Source organism: Balaenoptera acutorostrata, chromosome 2 (assembly GCF_949987535.1).
Source record: "Balaenoptera acutorostrata chromosome 2, mBalAcu1.1, whole genome shotgun sequence".
Lineage (NCBI taxonomy): Eukaryota > Metazoa > Chordata > Mammalia > Artiodactyla > Balaenopteridae > Balaenoptera > Balaenoptera acutorostrata.
This window is the reverse complement of record NC_080065.1, coordinates 118424536-118447948: the sequence shown is the minus strand read 5'-3', so window position 1 is coordinate 118447948 and position 23413 is coordinate 118424536. Positions and strand designations below refer to the sequence as shown.

Here is a 23413-nt window from a genome sequence, read left to right as displayed (position 1 = left end):
ACAATTTTTTCTCTTCTCTTTGAATAACTCCTTCAAGTTGACATGACCTACTGACTCCAATTATCGCTTACAAAGCAACAACTTCCAATCTTCTGAACTTCAAACTCCAGTATTCTACTCCCTAACAGACATTTCCACAAGAAACACAAATTTAACATGGTCAAATCCACTATCTTCCTCAAAAATATTTGTGGAATTTTTGACCCTCCTATCTAAGTACCACTCAAGGTGATATTTGAAAAAATTGATCACTTTTTTAAATTGTGGGAAAAACATAAAATTTAACATCTTAACCATTTTTAACTGTACAGCACAGTAGTGTTAACCATATGCACATTGTTGTGCAACAGATCTCTAAAACTTTTTCATCTTGCAAAACTAAAACTCTATACCCACTGAACAACTCCCCCCCCTCCCCCTCCGCCCCCGTCCCCTGGCTACTCTGAACCTCCATTCTACATACTTTCTAAGAGTTCGACATCTTTGGATACTTCACATAAGCGGAACCAAACAGTACTTATGTTTTTGTGCCTAGCTTACTTCACTTTAATATCCTCAAGGTTCATCAAGTCATAGCATATGAGAGGATTTCTTTCTTTTTCAAAGATAAATAATATTCCATTATACATACACCAATTTTTCTTTATCCATTCATCCATCATTTAGGTTGCTTCCACCTCTTGGCTATTGTGAATAATGCTGCAGTGAACGTGGATTAGCAAATTATCTCTTTGAGATCGTGTTTTCAATTCGTTTGAATATATACTCAGAAGTGGAATTGCTGATCATCTGGTTATTCTTTTCCTAATTTTTTGAGGAATCTCCACAGGTTTTCTACAGTAACTGCACCATTTTACACTCCCACTAATAGTGCACAGGGTTCCAATTTCTCAACATCCTCACCAACACTTGTTATTTTGGGGTTTTTTTCAACTTTTTATTTTATTTTTAAATTGAAGTATAGTTGATTTACAATGTTGTATCAGTTTCAAGTATACAGCAAAGTGATTCAGTTATATTATTCTTTTTCAGATTCTTTTCCATTATAGCTTATTATGACACACTACTATATTTTCTGTTTTTTTTGATAATGCTCATCCTAAGTGGTGTGAAGTGATATCACTGTGGTTGTGATTTGCATTTCCTTGATGATTAGCATCATCTTGAGCATCTTTTCATATGCTTGTTGACCATTTATATATATTCTTTGGAGAAATGTCTATTCAAGTCCTCTGCCCGTTTTTTTAAAAAAATATTTATTTGTTTATTTATTTGGTTGTGCCGGGTCTTAGTTGCAGTAGGCGGGCTCCCTGGCTGTGGCACGCGAACTCTTAGTTGTGGGATCTAGTTCCCTGAGCAGGGATCGAACCCGGGCCCCCTGCATTGGGGGCTCGGAGTCCCAACCACTGCACCACCAGGGAAGTCCCTCTGCCCGCTTTTTTAATCCGGGTATTTGTTTTTTTATTATTGAGTTGTATGAGTTCTTTACATATTCTGGATACTAACCCCTTATCAGATATATAATTTGCAAATGTTTTCTCCCATTCTGTTGATTGCCTTTTCCCTGTTGATCGTTCCCTTTGCTGTGCAGCAGTTTTTAAGTATGATATAGTCCCATTTGTCTATTTTTGCTGCTGCTGCCTGTGCTTTTGGTGTCATATCCAAGAAATCATTGCCAATTTCAATACAATGAAACTTTTCCTCTATGTTATCTTCTAGGAGTTTTATAGTTTCAGGTCTCACTTTTTATAAAGGAATATTTTAACCCTCTCACTTAGTTCTGTAAACTTTCAAGGAACAAGAAGCTCAACTCACTGTTACCATTTTACTTAATTTGTAAAATATAGGAAAATCAAAGTCAATTAATAAGACATACCACTTCATGACAATAAATGATTTCAAAACAATGAAAAGTGAAAGCATGAAATAAGAGACTTCTACTACATCTTCAAATGTTGTAACTACTTACTTCAATTTGGCAAGTCTGTCCCTGGTCTGATTAATTTCCTTTGATTTACTATGAAGCCAATCTTCAAGCTGTTTTTTGTTGGGAAAATATCCTAACAATGAAGTTAATTCATCACTGTGCCTAGATTTTATTTTTCTGATTTGTTCATCTTTGTCAGCCTATAGGAAAAAAAAAAATCGTTTAAAAATAAAGCTCAATATCGCCACAATATATAAAGAACAAAAATAAATTTTAGATTGATTACAGTTCTAGGCTTAAAAAATAAAACTACAAAAATGCAAGAAGAAAATATAAAATTTCTTCTTTTTTTTTAAATTTTGGCCATGCCGCACAGCTTGAGGAATATCTCAGCATCCTGACCAGAGACTGAACCCGGGCCATGACAGTGAAAGCACCAAATCCTAACCACTAGGCCACCAAGGAACTCCTGAAAATTTCTTAAACTCTTAAAGTGGGGACGGACTTTCTAAGCCATTAGAGAAAAGAATAACAAGTCTGATGATATAAAAATTAAAAACTTCTGTATGGGGGCTTCCCTGGTGGCGCAGTGGTTGAGAGTCTGCCTGCTAATGCAGGGGACACGGGTTCGAGCCCTGGTCTGGGAGGATCCCACATGCCGCGGAGCGGCTGGGCCCGTGAGCCACAACTACTGAGCCTGCGCGTCTGGAGCCTGTGCCCCGCAACGGGAGGGGCCGCCATAGTGAAATGCCCGCGCACCGCGATGAAGAGCGGTCCCCGCACCGCGATGAAGAGTGGCCCCCACTTGCCGTAACTGGAGAAAGCCCTTGCACGAACCGAAGACCCAACACAGCCAAAAATAAATAAATAAATAAATAAAGTAGCTATAATTTAAAAAAAAAAAAAAAAAAAAACTTCTGTATGGTATATGATAAAAATTAACAGCAATGTACATGTGTGTGTTTGTGTGTATACACTTCTGTATTATTATTTTTTTGTAATTAGAAAACAGTTTTTAAACTTGAAAGTCTATTTTATATTAAGTTCACTTAACCTCTAAAATAAAAAGCCAATATCAACAAAATACTTCACAGTGTAATGATTATGAATGTAAGATAAGCTATTTTAAATACCAGACAGTATAATTAGAACAAAAAGAAAGGTCATACTTTGTCTTTGGTCAGCATCTCCATCTGGGTACGTGTTGCTGTATGATGATTTAACTGCTCCATCTCCTGGTCCAATTTACGCAGGGTCCTGTCTAGATCTGCTTTCTCATTTTGAAGGCTTATTACTTCTGTTTTTAGAGTTTCTACATTGCTGTTTTTCTCAGCTTTGCTTAGCTCACGTTCCTTAATAATTCAAATAAATGAACAGGTTTATATGTGTTGTGTTAAAATAATGACAAAGTGTATTAGAAATCAGCTACTCCTCAGGATGGTCAAAATATTACTGTTTGATTCTATCCAACAACAGAAAAAGCAGAAGGTATAAAATTTTTAAGAAATATCTTATAAAGTTACCTTACTATTTTATAACAGTAGAGACTTAGTAAATGAATCTGGAAGAGTCAAACAGGAGGGAAAAATGAAAATTAGTGCAAAATTAAGAAAAATATGCCTAAGTATACAGTTTAGTGACTCTTCAGTCAATAACTAAGCATTTATCAAGTAGCCATGTAACTCACTACATTGCCTGGCATATAGAAACTAAAAATAGTGTTATGTGGTCCCTGAACAGTATCTCCCCATCACAACAGGACAATATTGTGCTAAACTGACAAAAATGTATGCTAGATGTTAAGTTTGGGAGTAAATAGAAATGTTTAAATTATCAAGACGGGACCTGAAAGTGGCATTTGCCAAGCTTTAGGATGCTTATTTTGGTAATGGAGGTGTGAAGGAAGGGAAGAGATTAGAAACAAAGAAGAAATTTTGGAAATTCATGAAAGGAAGAGGTGGGCTAAGAAAGTTTCTACCACAGAAAAAGCGATAACACAGCAATAATCATATAAAATCTGTAGTGTGTGGAACCTAGAGGGAAAATACTTTTTTTTTTAAACTTAGGTAAGTGGTTCTCAACCAAGGTACTCATAAGAATCACCCAGTTCTGTTTTGAACACATTTCTATGCCCCACTCTTAGAGATTTTTATTTGCAAGGTTTAAGGTCTAAGCATAAGTTTTTTTTTTTTAAGCTTCCTTAGATGATTCTAATTTTCAATCCACCAGGTTCCAGGAGCAGAGTTGGGTCATTAAGATATTCAGATAAATTCATTTTACGTGAGATTGATAGACAATGTTGATATTTTTATTAAAAGGCCATAATCTTAGGATTAGCAAAAGAAAAAATACTTCTAAATATCTTACACCTTAAATTTATTAGATTACTCAAATAGTATCTTACAGCTTTTGTGAGCTCCTGGTCCAGTTCAAGAATCCTGTCTGAAGATCCTTCCAACTGCTGTAATTCATACTTCACATTTTTCAGCTCATTCTGCCTCTTAGTTAGGATTTCTGATTTTAGCTCAATTATTCTTCCTAGTCCAGTTTTCTCATCCCTTATCTCATCTATCTGTTTTCGTTTCAGAGTCTCTTTTTCTGCAAAGTCGTTCTAAATACATAATGAGAAGCATGAGCATTAACAATTTTTTCAGTAAAAACTTCATTAAGAAAAAGTTTCTCTGATGCAAAAGTAACACATGCACTCTGAGGAAAATATAGAAGAGCATACAAAAATATAATGATCATAACCCAGAGATAATCATTATTAACTTCGAGCAAACTTTTTCTTTACAATTAGCTTTAAAAAGAAATTTTACTTAAAATCAAATTAAAAAAATAGGTCTATATCTTCTTTGTACTTTTATACTTATAAACTTTTAAAAGATTTGCTTCCGTAAAGGTTTTATTCTATCTCATAGTAAATTTTATCCTAACACTAATCCAAAAATATGACAAAATAAGGTCAATCCAAAAATTAAAACAATTCAACTAGACAATCTGATACCAACAAAAGAAAATAACAGTATTTACCATCAGTAGCCTGGCGGTTTCTGCTTCCTTTTCTTGTCTCTCTCTCACAAGTTTGTGAAAATTTTTTATCTGTCTCTCACTGAATGGTCCATGCTCAAAGCCATCCAATTCTAGTTGTGTTGCCAAAGACTGAATTAATGAATCTCTAGCTCGCATATGTTCTTGATGACGATCTGCTTGTAGCTGTAGACGACCTTTAAAAAACACAATCATAGTAATTTTTTTATCAGCTGATTTTTTAAAAAATAAAAGAGCAAGATCTCTTACATCCTTTGCTCAGTTTCCCCCAATGGTAACTATTGTATTGAGATGTAGTAAGAAATACATATTTGGTTTTTGTCTTCAGCTCCTGGTACAGAACTCCAAAAAACGCTTAGAATTTCTCAGTGATAGGGGTGAGAGAAGTATCTTTTGTTATTCATTATAAGTCCCTTTCAACTGTACCTGAGTTTATTCTAATGAGGTGACTCCTGGAGAATGGGACCTAGTCGTCAGAGGAATCAGCTCTGTGATCAGAGTAGGAAGTTTCAGTACCCACCCCTCGCATTTCTGGGGAGGAGCTGAAGTCTGAGTTCAATCACCAATGACCAATGACTTAATTAATCATGTCTACATGATTACTTCCATAAAAACCCTAAGCAATGGCATTCAAAGAGCTTCCAGGTTGGTGAATACTACATGGAGGTGCTGGGCAAGTCATGCATGTGGAGAAGGCATGAAAGCTCAATGTCCCTCCCCCATACTTTACCCTATGCATCTCTTCCATCTGGGTGTTCCTGACCTATATCCTTAATAAACTGGTAATAGTAAGTGCTTCCCTGAGTTCTAGGAGCTGTTATAGAAAATTACTGAACCTGAGAAAAGGGTTGTGGAAACCCCTGATTTATAGCCAGTGGTCAGAAGTACAGGTGCCAGACAACCTGGGACTTGGGATTGGCAGCTGAAGTGGAGTGGGAGACAGTCTCATGGGACTGAGCCCTTAATCTGTGGGGTCTATGCTAACTCCGGACAGGGAGTGTCAGAACTGAAATAAATTACAGGACACTTAGTTGGTGTTCACTGAGAATTGGAGAATTGCTTGGTGTGGAAAAACCCACACACACCTGGCGTCAGAACTGTTGTTGAGTAGAAAAATAGTGTTTTCTTTTAGCAATTTGCAAAATTATAGTATATCACAACCAGGATACTGACACTGATACAATCCATCAATCTTATTCTTATTTCCCCAGTTTTACTCATATCTGTGTGTGTATTAAGTTCTACATAATTTTATCAACTGTGTTGGTTCTTATATCCACCATGACAGCCAAGATAATGAACAGTTCCAACACCATAAGGACCCTTCTTGTTTTTTTTAAAACCATAACCACATTAACCTTCCTCCTGCTCTTCCTCCTACTGGGTAACCCTGGCCATCACTAATCTGTTCTACATTTCTAAAATTTTGGCATTTCAAAATGTCATATAAAGTGGAAACATACTATATATAATCTTTTGAGACTGACTTTTTTCACTCAGCATAATTCCCTGGAGATTTGTCATTCATGCAAAAAATGCGTAATATTATAATAGGGAAAAAGACCAAGTAAACACTGTCTCTTACCCTGTTCAACAAGTAGTTCTGATTTTTCTTGATTGAGAAGCCTAGATTCTTTATTTAATTTTTCCAGTTCACGCTGACATTCTACCAGTCTCCTTTCTTTCTCCCTTACTGTTCTCTGGTGATTGTGATATAAATCATTTAGCTGCTCATCAGACCCTTGAAAAACCTGTGTAGAACCAAAATAAAGAGCTTTAATGTATAACAAGGTATCACTCTGAGGTACAAAATATGAACCAAAGCTTATTCAATATCCTTTTTAACATAAACATGGAAGTAACACAAACATCAAGATTTGTATGTTTGTTTCAAAATATGACTGTCAAAATGGAATCAAATGAGGTTCATTACAATAATCTCACAATTCTGAAGTAAAACAAAATTCTACCACCACAAACCTTTTCCATTTTCTGTTCCAGTTCACTATTATCTTTTTCCATTTGCTTCTTTCGGCTATCCAAAGCTTTAATTTCATTGTCGAGTCTCATTATTTTAGAGAGATTTTGTTCAATTTCTTTTAGACGATTCTGAAAATAAACAAACACCCTACATAAACAGAATTCACTATTGTTTACACGGCAAATAACTGAAGATAAATAACATGTCCCAGGACCAGGCACTTAGTAAAAGTGATCTCATTTAACGGTAACACTGCTATAAAGGGAGCATCGAGAAACTGAGGATCAGAGGCATTAAGTAACTTGTCCAACTCCTTACAGCTAGTAAAGAAAAGCAGGAATTTAACTCCCTTCTAACTTCAAAGCCCATCCCCTGTCCTCAACAGCTCCCACAAAAGTCATTCATTCACTGGGTACTTGGAGCCACATTATGTAAAGTACCACATTTTAAGAACTTAATCCTTGGAACTTCCCTGGTGGCACAGTGGTTAAGAATCTGCCTGCCAATGCAGGGGACACGGGTTCAAGTTCTGGTCCGGAAAGATCCCACATGCCGTGGAGCAACTAAGCCCATGTTCCACAACTACTGAGCCTGTGCTCTAGAGCCCGTGAGTCACAACTGCTGACCCTGCGTGCCTGGAGCCTGTGCTCCCCAACAGGAGAGGCCACCGCAATGAGAAGTGCACGCACTGCAACAAAGAGTAGCCCCCGCTCGCTGCAACTAGAGAAAGCCTATGAGCAGCAACGAAGACCCAACACAGCCAAAAATAAAAAAAAATTTTTTTAAACAGAACTTAATCCTTAAAAGGCTAACTATTTAATTTATTAAAAAAGAAACTAGAACTACTGAGTGGACTGGAAACTCATGGTGCATCACAAGTGAAATGTGACAAATGATCTCAGTGGCCTGCTTCCAGGGACAGCTGGTTGCCTCATCTCCTAGGAATATGAGTGATCTGGCTCAGAGTCTTCCCTCCTTGGATACTCTTCTGGTGTTTGCCTCTACAATTCCAAGGCTGACCAACTCCTCTTCTAAGACATTTTTAGAACCTGATTTTTAAACTAACACATTATTACAGATATCAATTGTAAGCTTTCATGGCTGCACCAAAATGCATCCTCAACTTCAATGTCATTTGATAAATTATACTAATACCATATCTTATGATTTGTATATTAATAGGTAACACGTTATCACCACAGAAACTTTACTTTGTTCACCAATGCTTCCTCAGCACATGTAACAAGTGTTCAGTATGTTAGCTGAGAGATTTGAAAAAAAATTTTTTACCAGTAATAACAGTCATAGCTATCATTGATCAAATGCCTGCTATATTGCAGACACTGTACTAGGTGCTGCCATACATTCCCTCTAATCATTATGACACTACAGGCAAACCTCAGAGATATACTGGGTTCAGTTCCAGACCACTGCAATAAAGTGATTATTGCAATAAAGCAAGTCACACAATTTTTTGGCTTCACAGTGCATATAAAAGTTGTTTACACTATACTGTAGAAGTGTGCAATAGTATTATGTCTTAAAAAAAAAACAATGTTCATATTTTGATCTCTTCCCATGAATCACGAATGTTCTTAATGGCATCTAGAATGGTGAATCCTTTCCAGGAGGTTTTCAATTTACCCAGATCCATCACTGGAATTACTATTTATGGCAGCTATAGCCTTAGGAAATATATTTCTTAAAAAGACTTAAAAGTCAAATGACTTCTTGATCCATGGGCTGCAGAATGGATGCTGTGTTAGCAGACATGAAAACATGAATCTCGGGCTTCCCTGGTGGCGCAGTGGTTGAGAGTCTGCCTGCCGATGCAGGGGAGATGGGTTCGAGCCCTGGTCTGGGAGGATCCCACATGCCGCGGAGCAACTGGGCCCGTGAGCCACAACTACTGAGCCTGCGCGTCTGGAGCTTGTGCTCCGCAACAAGAGAGGCCGCGACAGTGAGAGGCCCGCGCACCGCGATGAAGAGTGGCCCCCGCTCACCGCAACTAGAGAAAGTCCTCGCACAGAAACGAAGACCCAACACAGCCAAAAATAAATAAATTAATTTAAAAAACTATGAATCTCATTGTACACCTCCATGAGCACTCTTGGGTGACCAGATGCATGGTCAATGAGCAGTAATATTTTGGGGGAAAAAAAATCCTTTTTTTTTTTTCTGAGCAGCAGGTCTCAAGAGTGGGTCTAAAATATTCAATAAACCATGTTGTAAACAGAGATGCTGCCATCCAGGTTGCTCCATTTATAGAGCACAGGCACAGTAGATTTAGCATAATTCTTAAGGGCCCTGAAGATTTTTGGAATGGTCAATGAGCACTGGCTTCCACTTAAAAGTCACATGTCGCGTTAGTTCCTAACAACAGTCAGCCTGTCCTTTGAAGCTTTGAAGCCAGGCATTGACTTCTCCTCTCTAGCTATGGAAGTCCTAGATGGCATCTTCTTCCAGTATAAGGCTGTTTTACCTACGCTCAAAATCTACTGTACAGTGAAGCCACCTTCATTAATGATCTTAGCTAGATCTTCTTTGTAACTTGCTGTAGCTTCATCAGCACTTGCTGCTTCACCTTGTACTTTGAAGTTTTGAAGACAGCTTCTTTCCTTAAACCTCGAGAACCTCTGCTACTTTCAAATATTTCTTCTGCAGCTTCCTTACCTCTCTCAGCCTTCACAGAATTGAAGAGAGTTAGGACCTTGCTCTGGATTAGGCTTTTACTTAAGGGAATGTTGTGGCTGGTTTGATCTTCTACCCAGACCACTAAAACCTCCTCCATATCAGCAATAAGGCTGTTTCAACTTTCTTACCATTCATGAGTTCACTGGAGTAGCACTTTTAATTTCCTTCAAGAACTTTTCCTTTGCGTTCACAACCTGGCTAACCATTTGGCACAAAAGGCCCAAGCTTTCAGTCTCTCTTCACTTTTGATATGACTTCCTCACTGAGCTCAATCATTTCTAGCTTTTAGTTTAAAGTGAGAGACGTGTGACTCTTCCTTTCACTTGAACATTTAGAGGCCATTATAAGGTTATTAACTGGTCTAATTTCAATATTGTTGTACCTCAAGGAGTAGGAAGGCCTGAGGAAAGGGAGAAAGATGAGGGAATGGCTGTTTGGTAGAGCAGTCAGAACACATACAACATTTATCGATTAAATTTGCCATCTTATATGCATGTGGTTTGTGGCACCCCAAAACAATTACAATAGTAACACCGAAGATCACTGATTGCAGAACAGCATAATATAATAATGAAAAAGGTTGAAATATTGCAAGAACTACCAAAATGTGACACAGAGACACAAAGTGAGCAAATGGTGTTGGTGGTATAGTGGCGAGCATAGCTGCCTTCCGAAGTGAGCAAATGCTATTGGAAAAATGGCACCAACACACTTGCTTGATTGACACAGGGTTGCCACAAACCTTCAATTTGTTAAAAAAAAAAAAAAGAAAGAAAGAAAGAAATATACAAAGCACAGTAAAGCAAAGTATGCCTGTACATGCTAAGTAGGAGACTCAGAGGACTTGTATAAAGCCACATACTTAAAAATGGGAGATAAGACTGGGAGGCAGGATGGTATAACAATTAAGACTACAGGCTCTGGGAGCTGGAATGATTGGACATCTCTGTGTAAAGAAGTAAACCTCCCTAGAGCTGATTCACTTTGCTGTACAGCAGAAACTAACACAACATTGTAAAGCAACTATACTCCAATAAAAATGAACTAAAAAAAAAAAATGGAAGTAAACCTCAACCTTACCTCACATCATATTCAAAAGATAACCTGAAATAGAGCATATACGTAAATATAACAACTCAGACTAGAAAACTTCAAGAAGAAAATCTTTGTGACCTTGGGTCAGGCAAAGATTTCCTAGATAGGAAACAAAACGCAAAAACTATAAGAGAAAATTTTGAAATACTGGACTTCATCAAAATTTAAAACTCCTGCCCTTTGAAAGCAGTTAAGAAAAAAAAAAAAAATTTGTAAAACACATACCCGATTAGGGCTTACGTCCAGAATAATTAAAGAACTCTCACAGCTTCAACAGTAAGACCAAAAACAAAACCAAAAAATACACACTCATAAAACCTATTGAAAACAGGCAAAAGATATGCATAGACACTTTACCAAAAAAGATATTCAAATGGAAAATAAACACATAAAAAGATGTTCAATGTTGATTAACATTAGGAAAATGCAAATTAAAACCATAATGAAAGAAAAAAAGCTGCTCAGAGATTCTATCACACATCTATTTTAATGGATAAAATAAAAAGCTGATAATACTAAGTGCTGACAAGGATGAAGCGCAACTGCACTCTTGTACCTTGTTGTGGGACTACCAAACGTGCCACTTTGAAAAATAGTTTGGCAGCTCATAAGGTAAAACATACACTTAACACACAACCTAACAATCCCACTCCTAGGGAGTTACCCAAGAGAGATGAAAACATATCTCTAAACAAAGACCTGTACACAGAAGTTTATAGCAGTTTTATTTGTAATAGCTAAAAGCTGATAACAACCTGAAGTCCATCAACAAAGGAATGGATGAACAAACTGTAATATATCCTTACAATGGAATACCCTCAGCAATAAAAGGGAATGAACTACTCATACATGCAACCACATAGATAAATTTAAAAGCATTATGCTAAGAAGTCAGATACAAAAGGCTATATAATGTATGATTCCACTGATGTGGCATTCGTTGGAAAAGGCAAAACTATACTGACAGAAAACAAATCAGGGATTACCAAGGGCTGGAAATGGAGGTAGGGGACCGACTACAAATAGACTTGAGAGAACTATTTGGGGTGGAAACGTTCTATATCTTGACTGTACTGATAGTAATGCTACTGTATGCATTTGCCCAAACTCATCAAATCATTTACTTTCAAAAGGGTGGATTTTACTAAACGTAAATTATATTTCAATAAATCTGACTAAGGAAAAAAAAGTATCAGTTTAGGAATCAGAGAAGCCTGGAATCGAATCCTGGCTTTACCCCTTACTTCCAACGTGAATACCTGTGCCTCACTTTTCTCATCTATGAAACTTCACGGTGTTACTGTGGGGCTCACATAATACATTTTAAAGCACTTTGATCAGCAACTGGGCATACAGTAGGCCCTCAATGAACGGGACCATTCACATCACTTGTGAAAAAAATTCTGTGTTCACAAAATATCTTTGAGCAATCTAACAAAGAGAACTGGATTAACCCTTAAGAGCAACGAATATTAACACCTCTGTTATGGTACCCTACTTCTCAGAAACTACTCGGTTTCTATCAATGTTTTCACTGTATTGTGGCAGCATTAACATTATCTTGGCTTAGATCTTTTGTGACATCTCTAGCTGCTTCATTCCTTAAATCCAGACAGTAACTAGATGCTGGGGATTCCTTCTTTGACATCTGTGTTTTGGCTCGAACCCCAGAGCACAAAACACAGGCTCTACCCCCAGAGCAAACAACCTAGTAAAAGAAGCTAAAACAAATAGAAAGACAACAAAAAATATAGCAGCAGAGTGTTTAAAGCTTAGGTGTGTGAAATAAGACAAAAGAATCAGGCACTTGGGCTATAAGGTACACAAGCATCATGAACTTATGTGTGGAAGAATAAATAAGAGGGCCAGAGGGTGCTTTTGAACTTGAAAACAAATTTCTCAAGCCATTTCCACTGAGGGCAAGAAAGGAAAACAGGCCTAAGTGGGCCAAGGTCAGGATAGGATGTGGTGGTATGGGAATAAAGTAGTTTATGAGACAGTTCCTGAAAATGTAGGAAATCCGTAAAAATGGGAAAGCATGAATTATAGTGCAGTACTGAAATGGAGCTGTCTTCTGGATGGCTGCTGGGAAGATGATCTGATTCAAGCTTTATGCTGAGTTCTATGAAGGGAAGAATCCTTTTAACTCAGAGCTAAAAAAAAAAAGGACTTTGGAAATCATCCACTTAATAAATATTTACTGAACCACCTGCTAAGTGCCAGGCACCAGGCTAGGCTCTAAAGATAGAGAGTAAGATTAAACCCTTGGACTAGCCAAAATTAAATACAAATAAAGAAATAAACAAACACCTCAACGTTTGCTACAACCTTGTTTAGAATCCTGGCACTGCTCAATAAATACCAGGTATTATCACTTAGCTCTACCATGACATTATTTCCTATACAAATGCTCCATTTCAACTATGAGGATTTCCTTGATACTGTTCAAAGACAGCCTGCATTTTGCTGTCACCATATCTGTAATTACCCATCTACTTAAGGTCAATAAAATGATACCCCAAATTCAGTCCTATGAAATCCTTTCTGGCCACCTCAGACTTTCTCTTCTTTCCTCCTCAAAGCTCTCACAGCTCTTGTCTTTTTCTGCCTTATATGTGCTTGTCATCTTTCCAACCAGGCTGCTCCTGAAGAAAATAAAATGTGTTCCAATATCTTGGTAACTACCACAGTACCTGCGCACAGTTATTAAAACAACTACTTCTAAAATATAACATACTTTTTCTCACTCTTATGTCTATTGCACTAAATTCTAAACCCATTAGGCTCTTCATAATCTGACTGCAAGTCATAGCTCCCACTCCTTTTACCTTGATTTACTTAACCCAGGCTCTTCCTCACAGTCCTGTTTTAATAAGCTCGTATTTGTGAATATGTACATATATACATGTGCATGTTTGTATACACACATGTAGTGTATTTTTGCAAGAAAACCCACCTGATCATAAGATATATGTGGGAGGTCAGACATGAGGAATAGGAAGAGCATCTCTTACATTTCAACTAATATTCTTCCATAATTTTTTCATTGTGAGCACGTATTAGTTTTAAAAGAAAAAAATACAAAATAAAAACAAACATACAGGGACTTCCCTGGTGGCAGAGAGGATAAGACTCTGAGCTTTCAATGCAGGGGGCCCGGGTTTGATCCCTGGTCGGGGAACTAGATCCCACATGGACACTGCAACTAAGAGTTCACATGCCACAACTAAGGAGCCCTGGAGCCACAACTAAGGAGCCCACATGCTGCAACTAAGGAGCTGGCAAGTCACAATTAAGGAGCCTGCCCGCTGCAACTAAGACCTGGCACAACCAAATAAACAAATAAATAAAATTTTTAAAAAATTACAAAAAAACAAAACAAACATATATAAAATAGCTTCTAGTCTGTCAATTTGATTTTTCCCCATCTTTATAGCCCAGATCAGCTTCTCCCTTGAAGGTCTTGTGATAGCTTTCCATTCCAGGCTATCACTTTTTTTTTTTTTTACAATTCAGGTCTTCTATTTTCTTTACACCTATCATGCCATGAATTCATAGGGAATGGGTTCCAACAGTTCAGGCTCTTTTCCATTGGTTCTCACAAAGTGTGTTTCTCTGGGTGGAGAAGGCTGGCACTTCGGCTAAACCTAAGTACCTTTCTGCTTGGCTTCCTTCTTTTTCTATCATTTTCCTTCAGACTGCTTCAGGAAGCTATCTTGGCTCTTAGAGTGCTTAATATGCTTGACATACACACTAATTCTCTTGGCAAGAATCTTGCCCTTAACTTGCTTATTTACAACAATGCCAATAGCATGCTGGGTAGCACTGTAGACTCTTCCAGTTTTGCCATTTAACATTTGTGGGGCATTCCTTTTTGAACAGTGCCCATTCCCTTGATATCTACAATACCACTTTTGTAGATCTGCATGATGTGGCCGAAGGAACACCTCCACGTTTCCTAAAAGGCCTAGAGAACATATAGCAGGTACCCCTCCTCTTTCCCTTTGTGTTGGTCATTTTGGTGAATTACTGGAAGATGGCAGTTCCATCCCAAAGGCCAGGCCATCACTTTAAAAATCACTGTATTGAGACGGAATTCACCTACCATACAATTCACCCATTTAAAGTGTACAATTCAACATATTTTAGTATATTCAGAGCTGTGCAACCATCCCCCATGACATTTTCACTTCCAAAAAAGAAACTCTGTGCCCTTAAGCAGTCAACTATTTATTCCTCTCTACCCACTACCCTAGGCAACTGCTAATCTATTTTCTGTCTCTATAGATTTGCCTATTCTGGACATTTCAAATAAATGGAATGGCATCATACAATTATGTAGTCTTTTATGATTGGCTTCTTTCAATTAACATGTTTTCAAGGTTCTTGCCTACTGTAGCTTGTATCAGAACTTCATTCTTTTTTTAACGCTGAATAATATTCCATGTATGGATACGCCACATTTTATTCATCAGTTAATGGATATTTGAATTGTTTCCATCTTTTGGCTATTATGAATAATGCTGTTATGAACTTTCCTATACAAGTTTTTGTATAGATGTACATTTTAATTGCTCTTGGGTATAAGATACTTAGGAGTAAAATGGCCAGGTCATATGGTAACTCTATGTTTAACATTTTCTTTTAATTTATTTATTATTTTAATTTATTTTTGGCTGCGTTGGTTCTTCATTGCTGCACGTGGGGTTTCTCTAGTTGTGGTCAGCAGGGGTTACTCTTTGTTGCAGCATGCAGGCTTCTCATTGCAGTGGCTTCTCTTGCTGTGGAGCACAGGCTCCAGGTGGGCGGGCTTCAGTAGTTGTGGCGCACGGGCTTAGGTGCTCCACCATGTGGGATCTTCCCGGACCAGGGCTCAAACCCATGTCCCCTGCATTGGCAGGTGGATTCTTAACCACTGCACCACCAGAGAAGTCCCTATGTTTAACATTTTGAGGAACTGCTGAACTGTTTTCCAAAGTGGCTGCCCCATTTAACATTCCCACCATCATGTATGAAGGTTCCAATTTCTCCACATCCTTTTCAATAATTATTACCTATCTTTTTGACTTTTAGCCATTCTAGTGGATGTGCAGTAATAGCTCATTGTGATTCTGATTTGCATTTTCCTGATGAATAATGACGTCAAGCATCTTTTCATGTGCTTATTGGACACATACGTATCTTCTCTAGAGAAATATCTATTCAGAGCCTTTGTGCATTTTCAAATTGTGTTACTTTTTTTTATTGGGTTCTTCATATATCCCAGATAGAAGTTCCTTATCACATATGTGACTTGCAAATATTTTCTCCCATTCTATGGGTTGTCTTTTTGCTTTCTTGATGGTATAGTTTGTAGAACAAAAGTTTTTTCTTTTGATGAAGTCCAATTTATCCATTTTTTCTTTTCTTTTCTCACTTGTGCCACAGTCACCATCTTTTAGCTCTTAAAGAACCTATGTTCTAAACCAGCAGCCCCCAACCTTTTTGGCACCAGGGACCGGTTTTGTGGAAAACAGTTTTTCCACAGACTGGGGCAGGGTTGGGGGAGTGATGGTTCAGGCAGTAACGCGAGCAATGGGGAGCAGCAAATGAAGCTTGCTCGCTTGTCCGCCACTCACCTCCTGCTGTGCAGCCTGGTTCCTAAAAGGCCACAGACCGGTACTGGTCTATGGCCCAGGGGTTGGGAACCTCTGTTCTAAACTATATCATTCACATAGCTCTTCACTTTACTTCTCTGTAATCCTAACTGTCTTTTAAAATATATTCCTTATTTCTCCAACTAGACTATAAGATCATTAAAAGCAAGGTCTAAGTCTTCAGCTTCCTTATCCCCAAGAGCACCTAGCACAGTGCTATGCACAAAACAATAAATATTCACTAAAAGATGCATTCATGTCAATGGGCACTGGGACAGAAAACCAAAGTTTTTCCATATTACAATTCCAAGATCTATACCAGCATTTATAGGTGAGTTTTAAAAAACTAAATCAATAATTTATTTTTTTTCTTAAATCTCCCACTATCTGCAACTTCAAAAAGCCATTTTTAAGAATGCTCTCATTTAGACTAGGAATACCTTAAGGGGCAAGGACACTATTGTAGTTCTCCTTGTACCTATAGCCCCAAGCATAGTATACCCTGGCACACAGAAAACACTTAATAAATGCTTGTGAAATGAATAAATGGGATTTCTTTAAGATCTTACTTATAAACCACAGAATTTAGAAAGCTAACTCATTTGCAAATATATCAACACATTATGCACCAATTTCAAATCTTGTGCAACGTCAAGAACATCCTGCAAATTATAAAAATTCCCTAGAAAGACCTGTCAATTAAAAAAAAAAGTCTCCTTAAGAATACAGAACTGTAAGGTTGAGTCATTACACTGATATTTAAAAATTAGTGATCTACATTACTAATTTAATGATGCTACAAATTTGTTTACCCTCAAATCCAAGCTCTTTGGGCAACTTAAACACAGATGTAAGGCATTAACCATAACATTATATAGTCTCTGATAATTTTTTCAAGAAATATACACACCATTCAAATGCACAGAAAAATAATGCTTTTAGGGTGAGAGATACCATGGTAAATGGTGACCTTCTCCTCAGCATACAAGAAACTAAATTACCTTCAATGGATCAAGTTCATTCTCATAGGATTTGACAATTTCCTTTGACGATGTTAACTGGGCTTCCTTACTAGTAATCTGATCGCGAATCTCACAAGCTTTTTCCTTATTTTGCTTCAGATATTTTAGTTCTGTTTGACATTCTTTTACTTTCTGACCTTGTGTCTGACGTACCTGCCGAAGTGTTTCCAAGGCTTTAATGTACCTTTGAAGATATTAAATAAAAATCAAATTTCTGGCTAAGCAAATTATAGTATAGTCAAACAATGGACTATAATGCAGTCATTAAGCTTACATTTACAAAGAGTTTTTAATAACTTAGAAAATGCTTATGACATAATAGTAAGTACAAATGTTACATATATACTGTCAACCAGGTAAATGAAGATGCAAAGAAAGAAAACTGAAAGGAAATATGCTGACTGGTTGCCACTGGATAAGCGGTAATAACTGCTGACTTTCTTGCTTTACAATTTTTTTCTGTTTAAAAAAAAGAAGCATCCAAATTGCAACTCTGGCTCAATAACTTAATGGACTACAAAATCTTAATTAAAGGTTACAAACCTTGTTGCGGAAAAAATCTCATCAAATTTTTGCTTCAAAGCCTTTCCTTCACTTAAAGGCCAATTAGACTCTTCTTGGTGACAGAAAATGACATTATTTAGCACAGATTTGGAAACACCAAGAGAACTTATCATCTCTCGGTCAATTTCTGCACACTTGGAGCTGAGACTGACCTTTTCGCCATGCCTATAGAAAATGAAAATCAAGAACTTATGTAAAATATTCTGTTACTTAATCAATCTTTCATGCTGTACTTGCAAAAAAAAACAACAAAAAAAAGGCCCCTCATCCACTCCCTGTGGATAGCTTTCTCATATTAAAAAGTATAACTCTTAAATGACTCAGTAGTTCCCTAATGAAAATGTAAAACGGTGATAGGGAAAAGGTGCCAGAATTTTTTTTTATACATAGTTGGACTTTTAATATAATAATCTAAAACATTTATAGACAATACATAGAGGAAAATAAACTATCTTCTATCCCCAGAACTTGAAAATAAGAGACTTAAAAGAATAAAACAAAACATGATGATACATAACAGACAGGCAAAGGTACTTAAAAACATCTAAAGACTGTATAGTTTATTTTTTATTTATTTATTTATTTTTAAAGTCACCAATTTATTCTGTAAGGTCAGTAAAACCTCATTGCTGAAAAATAGGTATATATTTAAATAGGAGGAAAAGAAATATCAATTAAACTTACCACGATTCAGAATAAAATCTTAGGAAAGCAGCAATACATTTGGACTTTTCTCATGAAACAAATTTTTGATAGTATAAAAAAATGAGTTGTATATACATGAAATGTACATTACTAAAACTTTAAAAATATTTGCCTTATATGTAATATTTTATTGTTTTTATTTTATGGTAAATAAGTTCTCAAAGTGTAAATTATATTGATTTAGAAGAAAGATAATTTTTGCCAATTATTTTTGTATTGTTTTGTTTTTGACTGTACAGCTTAGATAAGGGATTGTTCAGTAAAAGACACACAGTAAAAGGAGTGTAAAGGCAAACCTTAGTGATGCCCATCCAAGCAAATCCAAGGAAGATTCTTAATCAACAGACCTAAGTTCTACAGTCACACTGACAAAGCGATCAAATAGACAGAATTGCCTCAGGGTCTTTTAAATAAGTTCCCTACTTCATTATACCCAGGGCCAGAAGCATCCCTGCCCTCGGATTCCAAGAGATCTCTCAGCATCTTTCAACAGAAGGATAAACTGACCATTTTCTTTCATATCTTCTGTCCAGTATCTGTTAACAACTAGATTAGGTGAGTGGACGCAGTGTCTGTCTATACTGTCATTTTATATGTATTCTGAAAATATTACACTGAATGTACTAAGAATGTTTTGTAGGGGGATGGAATGGACAAAGATAGACCAGGAGATTAAGACATTAGACCAGGGAAAGATGATGGTAGCCTGAACAAGAATGGTTCTCACAGAGATGGAGAGAAACAGACTGAAGAGCCAGTTAGGCAAAATCCATAGGACTTGGTAATGAACTGAATATAGATAGCAAGGAAGCTGTCAAGACAGACTTAGCTCCGTGTCACTGGACGGATGGGGGTGTCATTCACTGAGATAAGGAGGTCTATTTTGTATAGCAATAGCATTATCCTAATTAATACAGAGGTTATTTGTGACCTTAGTTGGAGCTGTTTCAGTACAAGAATGGGGCTACAGTAGGAGTCAGGAGGATGTCAAGAAATGGAGACAGTGAGTATCAACAACTCTTTTGAAAAAATTGTCTGTAAAGGGGAAGATGGAGACAGACCGTAACTGGAGTGAAATGAAATCTGAGGTGTGGGAGAGACCTGAGTATGTTTAAAAGCCAGTGAAAAGAATCCACTTGACAAGCCAGTAGCTAGTACAGTGTATTTAGCACATGACAGGTGTGACACATTACTGATTAAATAAAGAAATTATTTAATTAGTTTAACAAATGAATAAATGAAAGGAAGGGATAAGATGATAAGTAATTTGCTCAACAAGGATAAAGCCATGAATTCAGGGCAGCCTACCTAATTCCAATATCCATACCCATTACAATATAATACCTGCCCTTAACAGAATGACAATAGTTGAAAGGGACCTGTCTGCTTATTTCATCCTTCCCTATAGACATGATTACTAGCACTTTTCATTCATTCAATCTATATTTGAGTGATTATGCACCTTCAATTCAGCAACTGTCCATAAATTACTCAAAGGAGTGGAGCATTATCACTAAATCTTTAATGGGATCATTCTGTTTAACTGATAAATAGTATCAAATAAATAATTAAATGTTGATAGTGGACAAAGCTGCGCAGGTATAGAGTCAAGGTGGATCTCTATACTTTCTGCTCAGTTGTGCTAAGAAACTAAAACAGCTCTAAAGATAAAGTCTGTTAAAAAATTAATAAGCTCCCCTAAAATAAACTTATAGTAGTAGTAAAAAAACCATAGTTTTATAGACCTAAAGACAAAAAAATGAACAGATAATTCAAATATATAATAAACACCTACTTTGTTCTAGTAATGACTCCTTCCAGGGTTTTAAATTCTGTCTTTTTGCTTTTCTGAGTACAAACCATAGATCTCTGCACAGCTACAAGTTCTCCACTGACATCACGAAACTGCAGACGAATCTGTGCTCTAACATCTGTTTCTTGAGCAACCTTTGAAGGTAAAGAGAGAAAAATTATGCTACCTTAATAAGTATCAGAACATTAGTTCTGAAAGAAAATATATAAGCAATCTTACTCATCAAAAATGAAAAAAAAGAAAAACATCCAAAATAAATGAGATTACATATCATTCAAAATACAGAAGGACACTGAATAGCCAAAGCAATCTCGAGAAAGAAAAACAGAGCTGGAGGAATCAGGCTCCCTGACTTCAGACTACGCTATAAAGCTACAGAAATCAAAGCAGTATGGTACTGGCACGAAGACAGACTTACAGATCAACAGAACAGGATAGAAAGACCAAAAATAAACCCACACATCTATGGTCAATTAATCTACCAAAAAGGAGGCAAGAATATACAGTGGAAAAAAGAAAGTCTCTTTAATAAGTGGTGCTGTGAAAACTGGTGAGCCACATCTAAAAGAATGAGATTAGAACATTCTCTAACACCATACACAAAAATAAACTCAAAATGGATCAAAGACCTAAATGTAAGACTGAATACTATAAAACTCTTAGAGAAAAACATAAGCAGAACACTCTTTGACATAAATCACAGCAATACCTTTTTGCATCCACCTCCTAGAGTAATGGAAATAAAAACAAAAATAAACAAATGGGACCTAATAAAACTTCAAGCTTTTGCACAGCAAAGGAAACCATAAACAAAGGAAAAGACAACCCACAGAATTGGAGAAAATATGTGCAAATGATGTGACTGACAAGGGATTAATCTCCAAAATATACAAACAGCTCAACAGCTCAATATCAACAAACAATCCAATCAAAAAATGGGCAGAAAATCTAACTAGACACTTCTCCAAAGAAGACACACAGAGGAGTGATCAAGTTGGTGGAGTAGTAGGACATGAAGCTCCCCTTCTCCCATAAATACATCAAAAATACATCCACATGTGGAATGATTCTCACAGAATATCTACTGTAAGCTGGCAGAAGACCTCAGACTGTTGAAACGGAAAGAAAATCTCCAGTAAGCGGGTAGGAAAAAAGAAGAAAATAGCGAGAAAGCAATTGGGATGGGACCTGCGCCCTTGGGAGGGAGCTGTGAAAGAGGAAAGGTTCCTGTACCCTGGGAACTCCCTCACCAGTGGGGAGATTGGCTAGGACAGAAGGGGAATTTCTGAGCCTCATAAGTGAATGCAGCACTGGGTTTGTGGCAGCCAGAGCAGAGGGAGAACTACACAGATGGTCAGTGCTGCCACCCTGCACTCCCTAGCCTGAGACACTCTTCCACCAGTGCGGGCAGGGGCTGGGTGCTGGAACTCTGGCTTCAGAGATCAGAACCAGAGAGAGGACTAGGTTTGGCCGTGTGGAAACAGCCTGCAGGGGGACTGGAATCCAGTGTGAGCGCAACTGAGGGTGTACTCAGAGGAAGCCTGGGCCGCCTTAGAGGCCAGTCACCATTGTTTTGGGGCTGCATGAGAGGAGGAGCAGGACCCGGATTGTAGCCTTTTTCCCTGTGTGTGTGGTCTCAGAGGGCAGGACACTGCCTGCACAGGCTCCAGGAGTGGTCTCCTGGCCCCCGCTACCTCCCTCCCAGAACTCAGGAGTGGTCGCAATCCACTGCCACTACCCGTTCAGATGCCAGGAGTGGTTGCAAGCCCCCACTGCCTCCATCCCAGACCCCAGGAGGGGTCGTGAGCCTCATTGCCTCCCTCCCGGACCCCAGGAGTGGTTCTGAGGCCCTGCCGCTGCCTGCCTGGACTCCAGGAGTGGTCACAAGCCACCTTGATTCCCATTATATGCTCTTAGGGTGCTCCTGAGCCACCACCACAAACCTGAGGACCAGGCACGAGCTGCCACATCTGCACACCCGCTATCAAGAAAATAACCAGCACACGCTGAGGAAAGAGGCGATAGGCATCCATACTAAAAAGAGCCCTTGCACCAAATATATTAAACTCACACAATCTACAGAGAAACACCCCTATGTATAAATAGCCCTCCACAACTACAGTATATAATTGTTTCTCCTAAACTCACAAAGTAAAAGAAATATAAATAAAATGAAAAAGCACAGCAACCACTCCCAAAGACCAAGAGAATTCCCCTGAAAGAACAAACAATGAAACACACCTCTTCTAATAGACACCAGTTTCAAAAAGGAGATAATGAAAATACTGAAGGAATTAAGAAAGACTATTGACGGAAATGTAGAATACTGTAAAAAGGAACAAGAAGCTATAAAGAAGAACCACGAAAAATTAGAAAACTCATTTGCAGAGACGAAAGCTGAGCTAAAAGCAATGAAAAGCAGAATGAACAATGCAGAAGAATAAATAAGTGACCTGGAAGATAGAATAACAGAAACCACCCAATCAGGACAGCAGACAGAAAGCCAGATCAAAAAAAAAAAAAAAAAAGAAAGTAACATAAGAGACCTATGGGATAATATAAAGCATTCCAATCTACACATAATAGGGATCCCAGAAGGAGAAAGAGAAAAGTGGATCAAAAATGTATTTGAAGATGGGTTTCCCTGGTGGCGCAGTGGTTGAGAGTCTGCCTGCCAATGCAGGGGACACGGGTTCGAGCCCTGGTCTGGGAAGATCCCACATGCCGCGGAGCAGCTAGGCCCGTGAGCCACAATTACTGAGCCTACGCATCTGGAGCCTGTGCTCCACAACAAGAGAGGCCACGATAATGAGAGGCCCGCGCACCGCGATGAAGAGTGGCCCCCACTTGCCGCAACTAGAGAAAGCCCTCGCACAGAAACGAAGACCCAACACAGCAAGGAAGGAAGGGAAGGGAGGGAAGGGA

The 23413-nt window shown here is 37.9% G+C and overlaps 1 protein-coding gene across 2 annotated transcripts in view; it reads right to left on the bottom strand.

The window, feature by feature from the left end:
- The window catches only part of RAD50 (RAD50 double strand break repair protein), a 112439-nt gene that overhangs the window by 61420 nt on the left and 27606 nt on the right, over nt 1-23413 (bottom strand). For both annotated transcript variants that reach the window (XM_007188550.2, XM_057540977.1), the window contains 9 exons: nt 20471-20622; nt 17950-18135; nt 17386-17590; nt 6959-7087; nt 6564-6729; nt 4961-5154; nt 4332-4538; nt 3097-3279; nt 1970-2127 (listed from right to left, as the gene is read on the bottom strand). In XM_007188550.2, the coding sequence (XP_007188612.2) occupies nt 1970-2127; nt 3097-3279; nt 4332-4538; nt 4961-5154; nt 6564-6729; nt 6959-7087; nt 17386-17590; nt 17950-18135; nt 20471-20622 (1580 nt within the window). The remainder of the gene's footprint in view (nt 1-1969; nt 2128-3096; nt 3280-4331; nt 4539-4960; nt 5155-6563; nt 6730-6958; nt 7088-17385; nt 17591-17949; nt 18136-20470; nt 20623-23413) is intronic.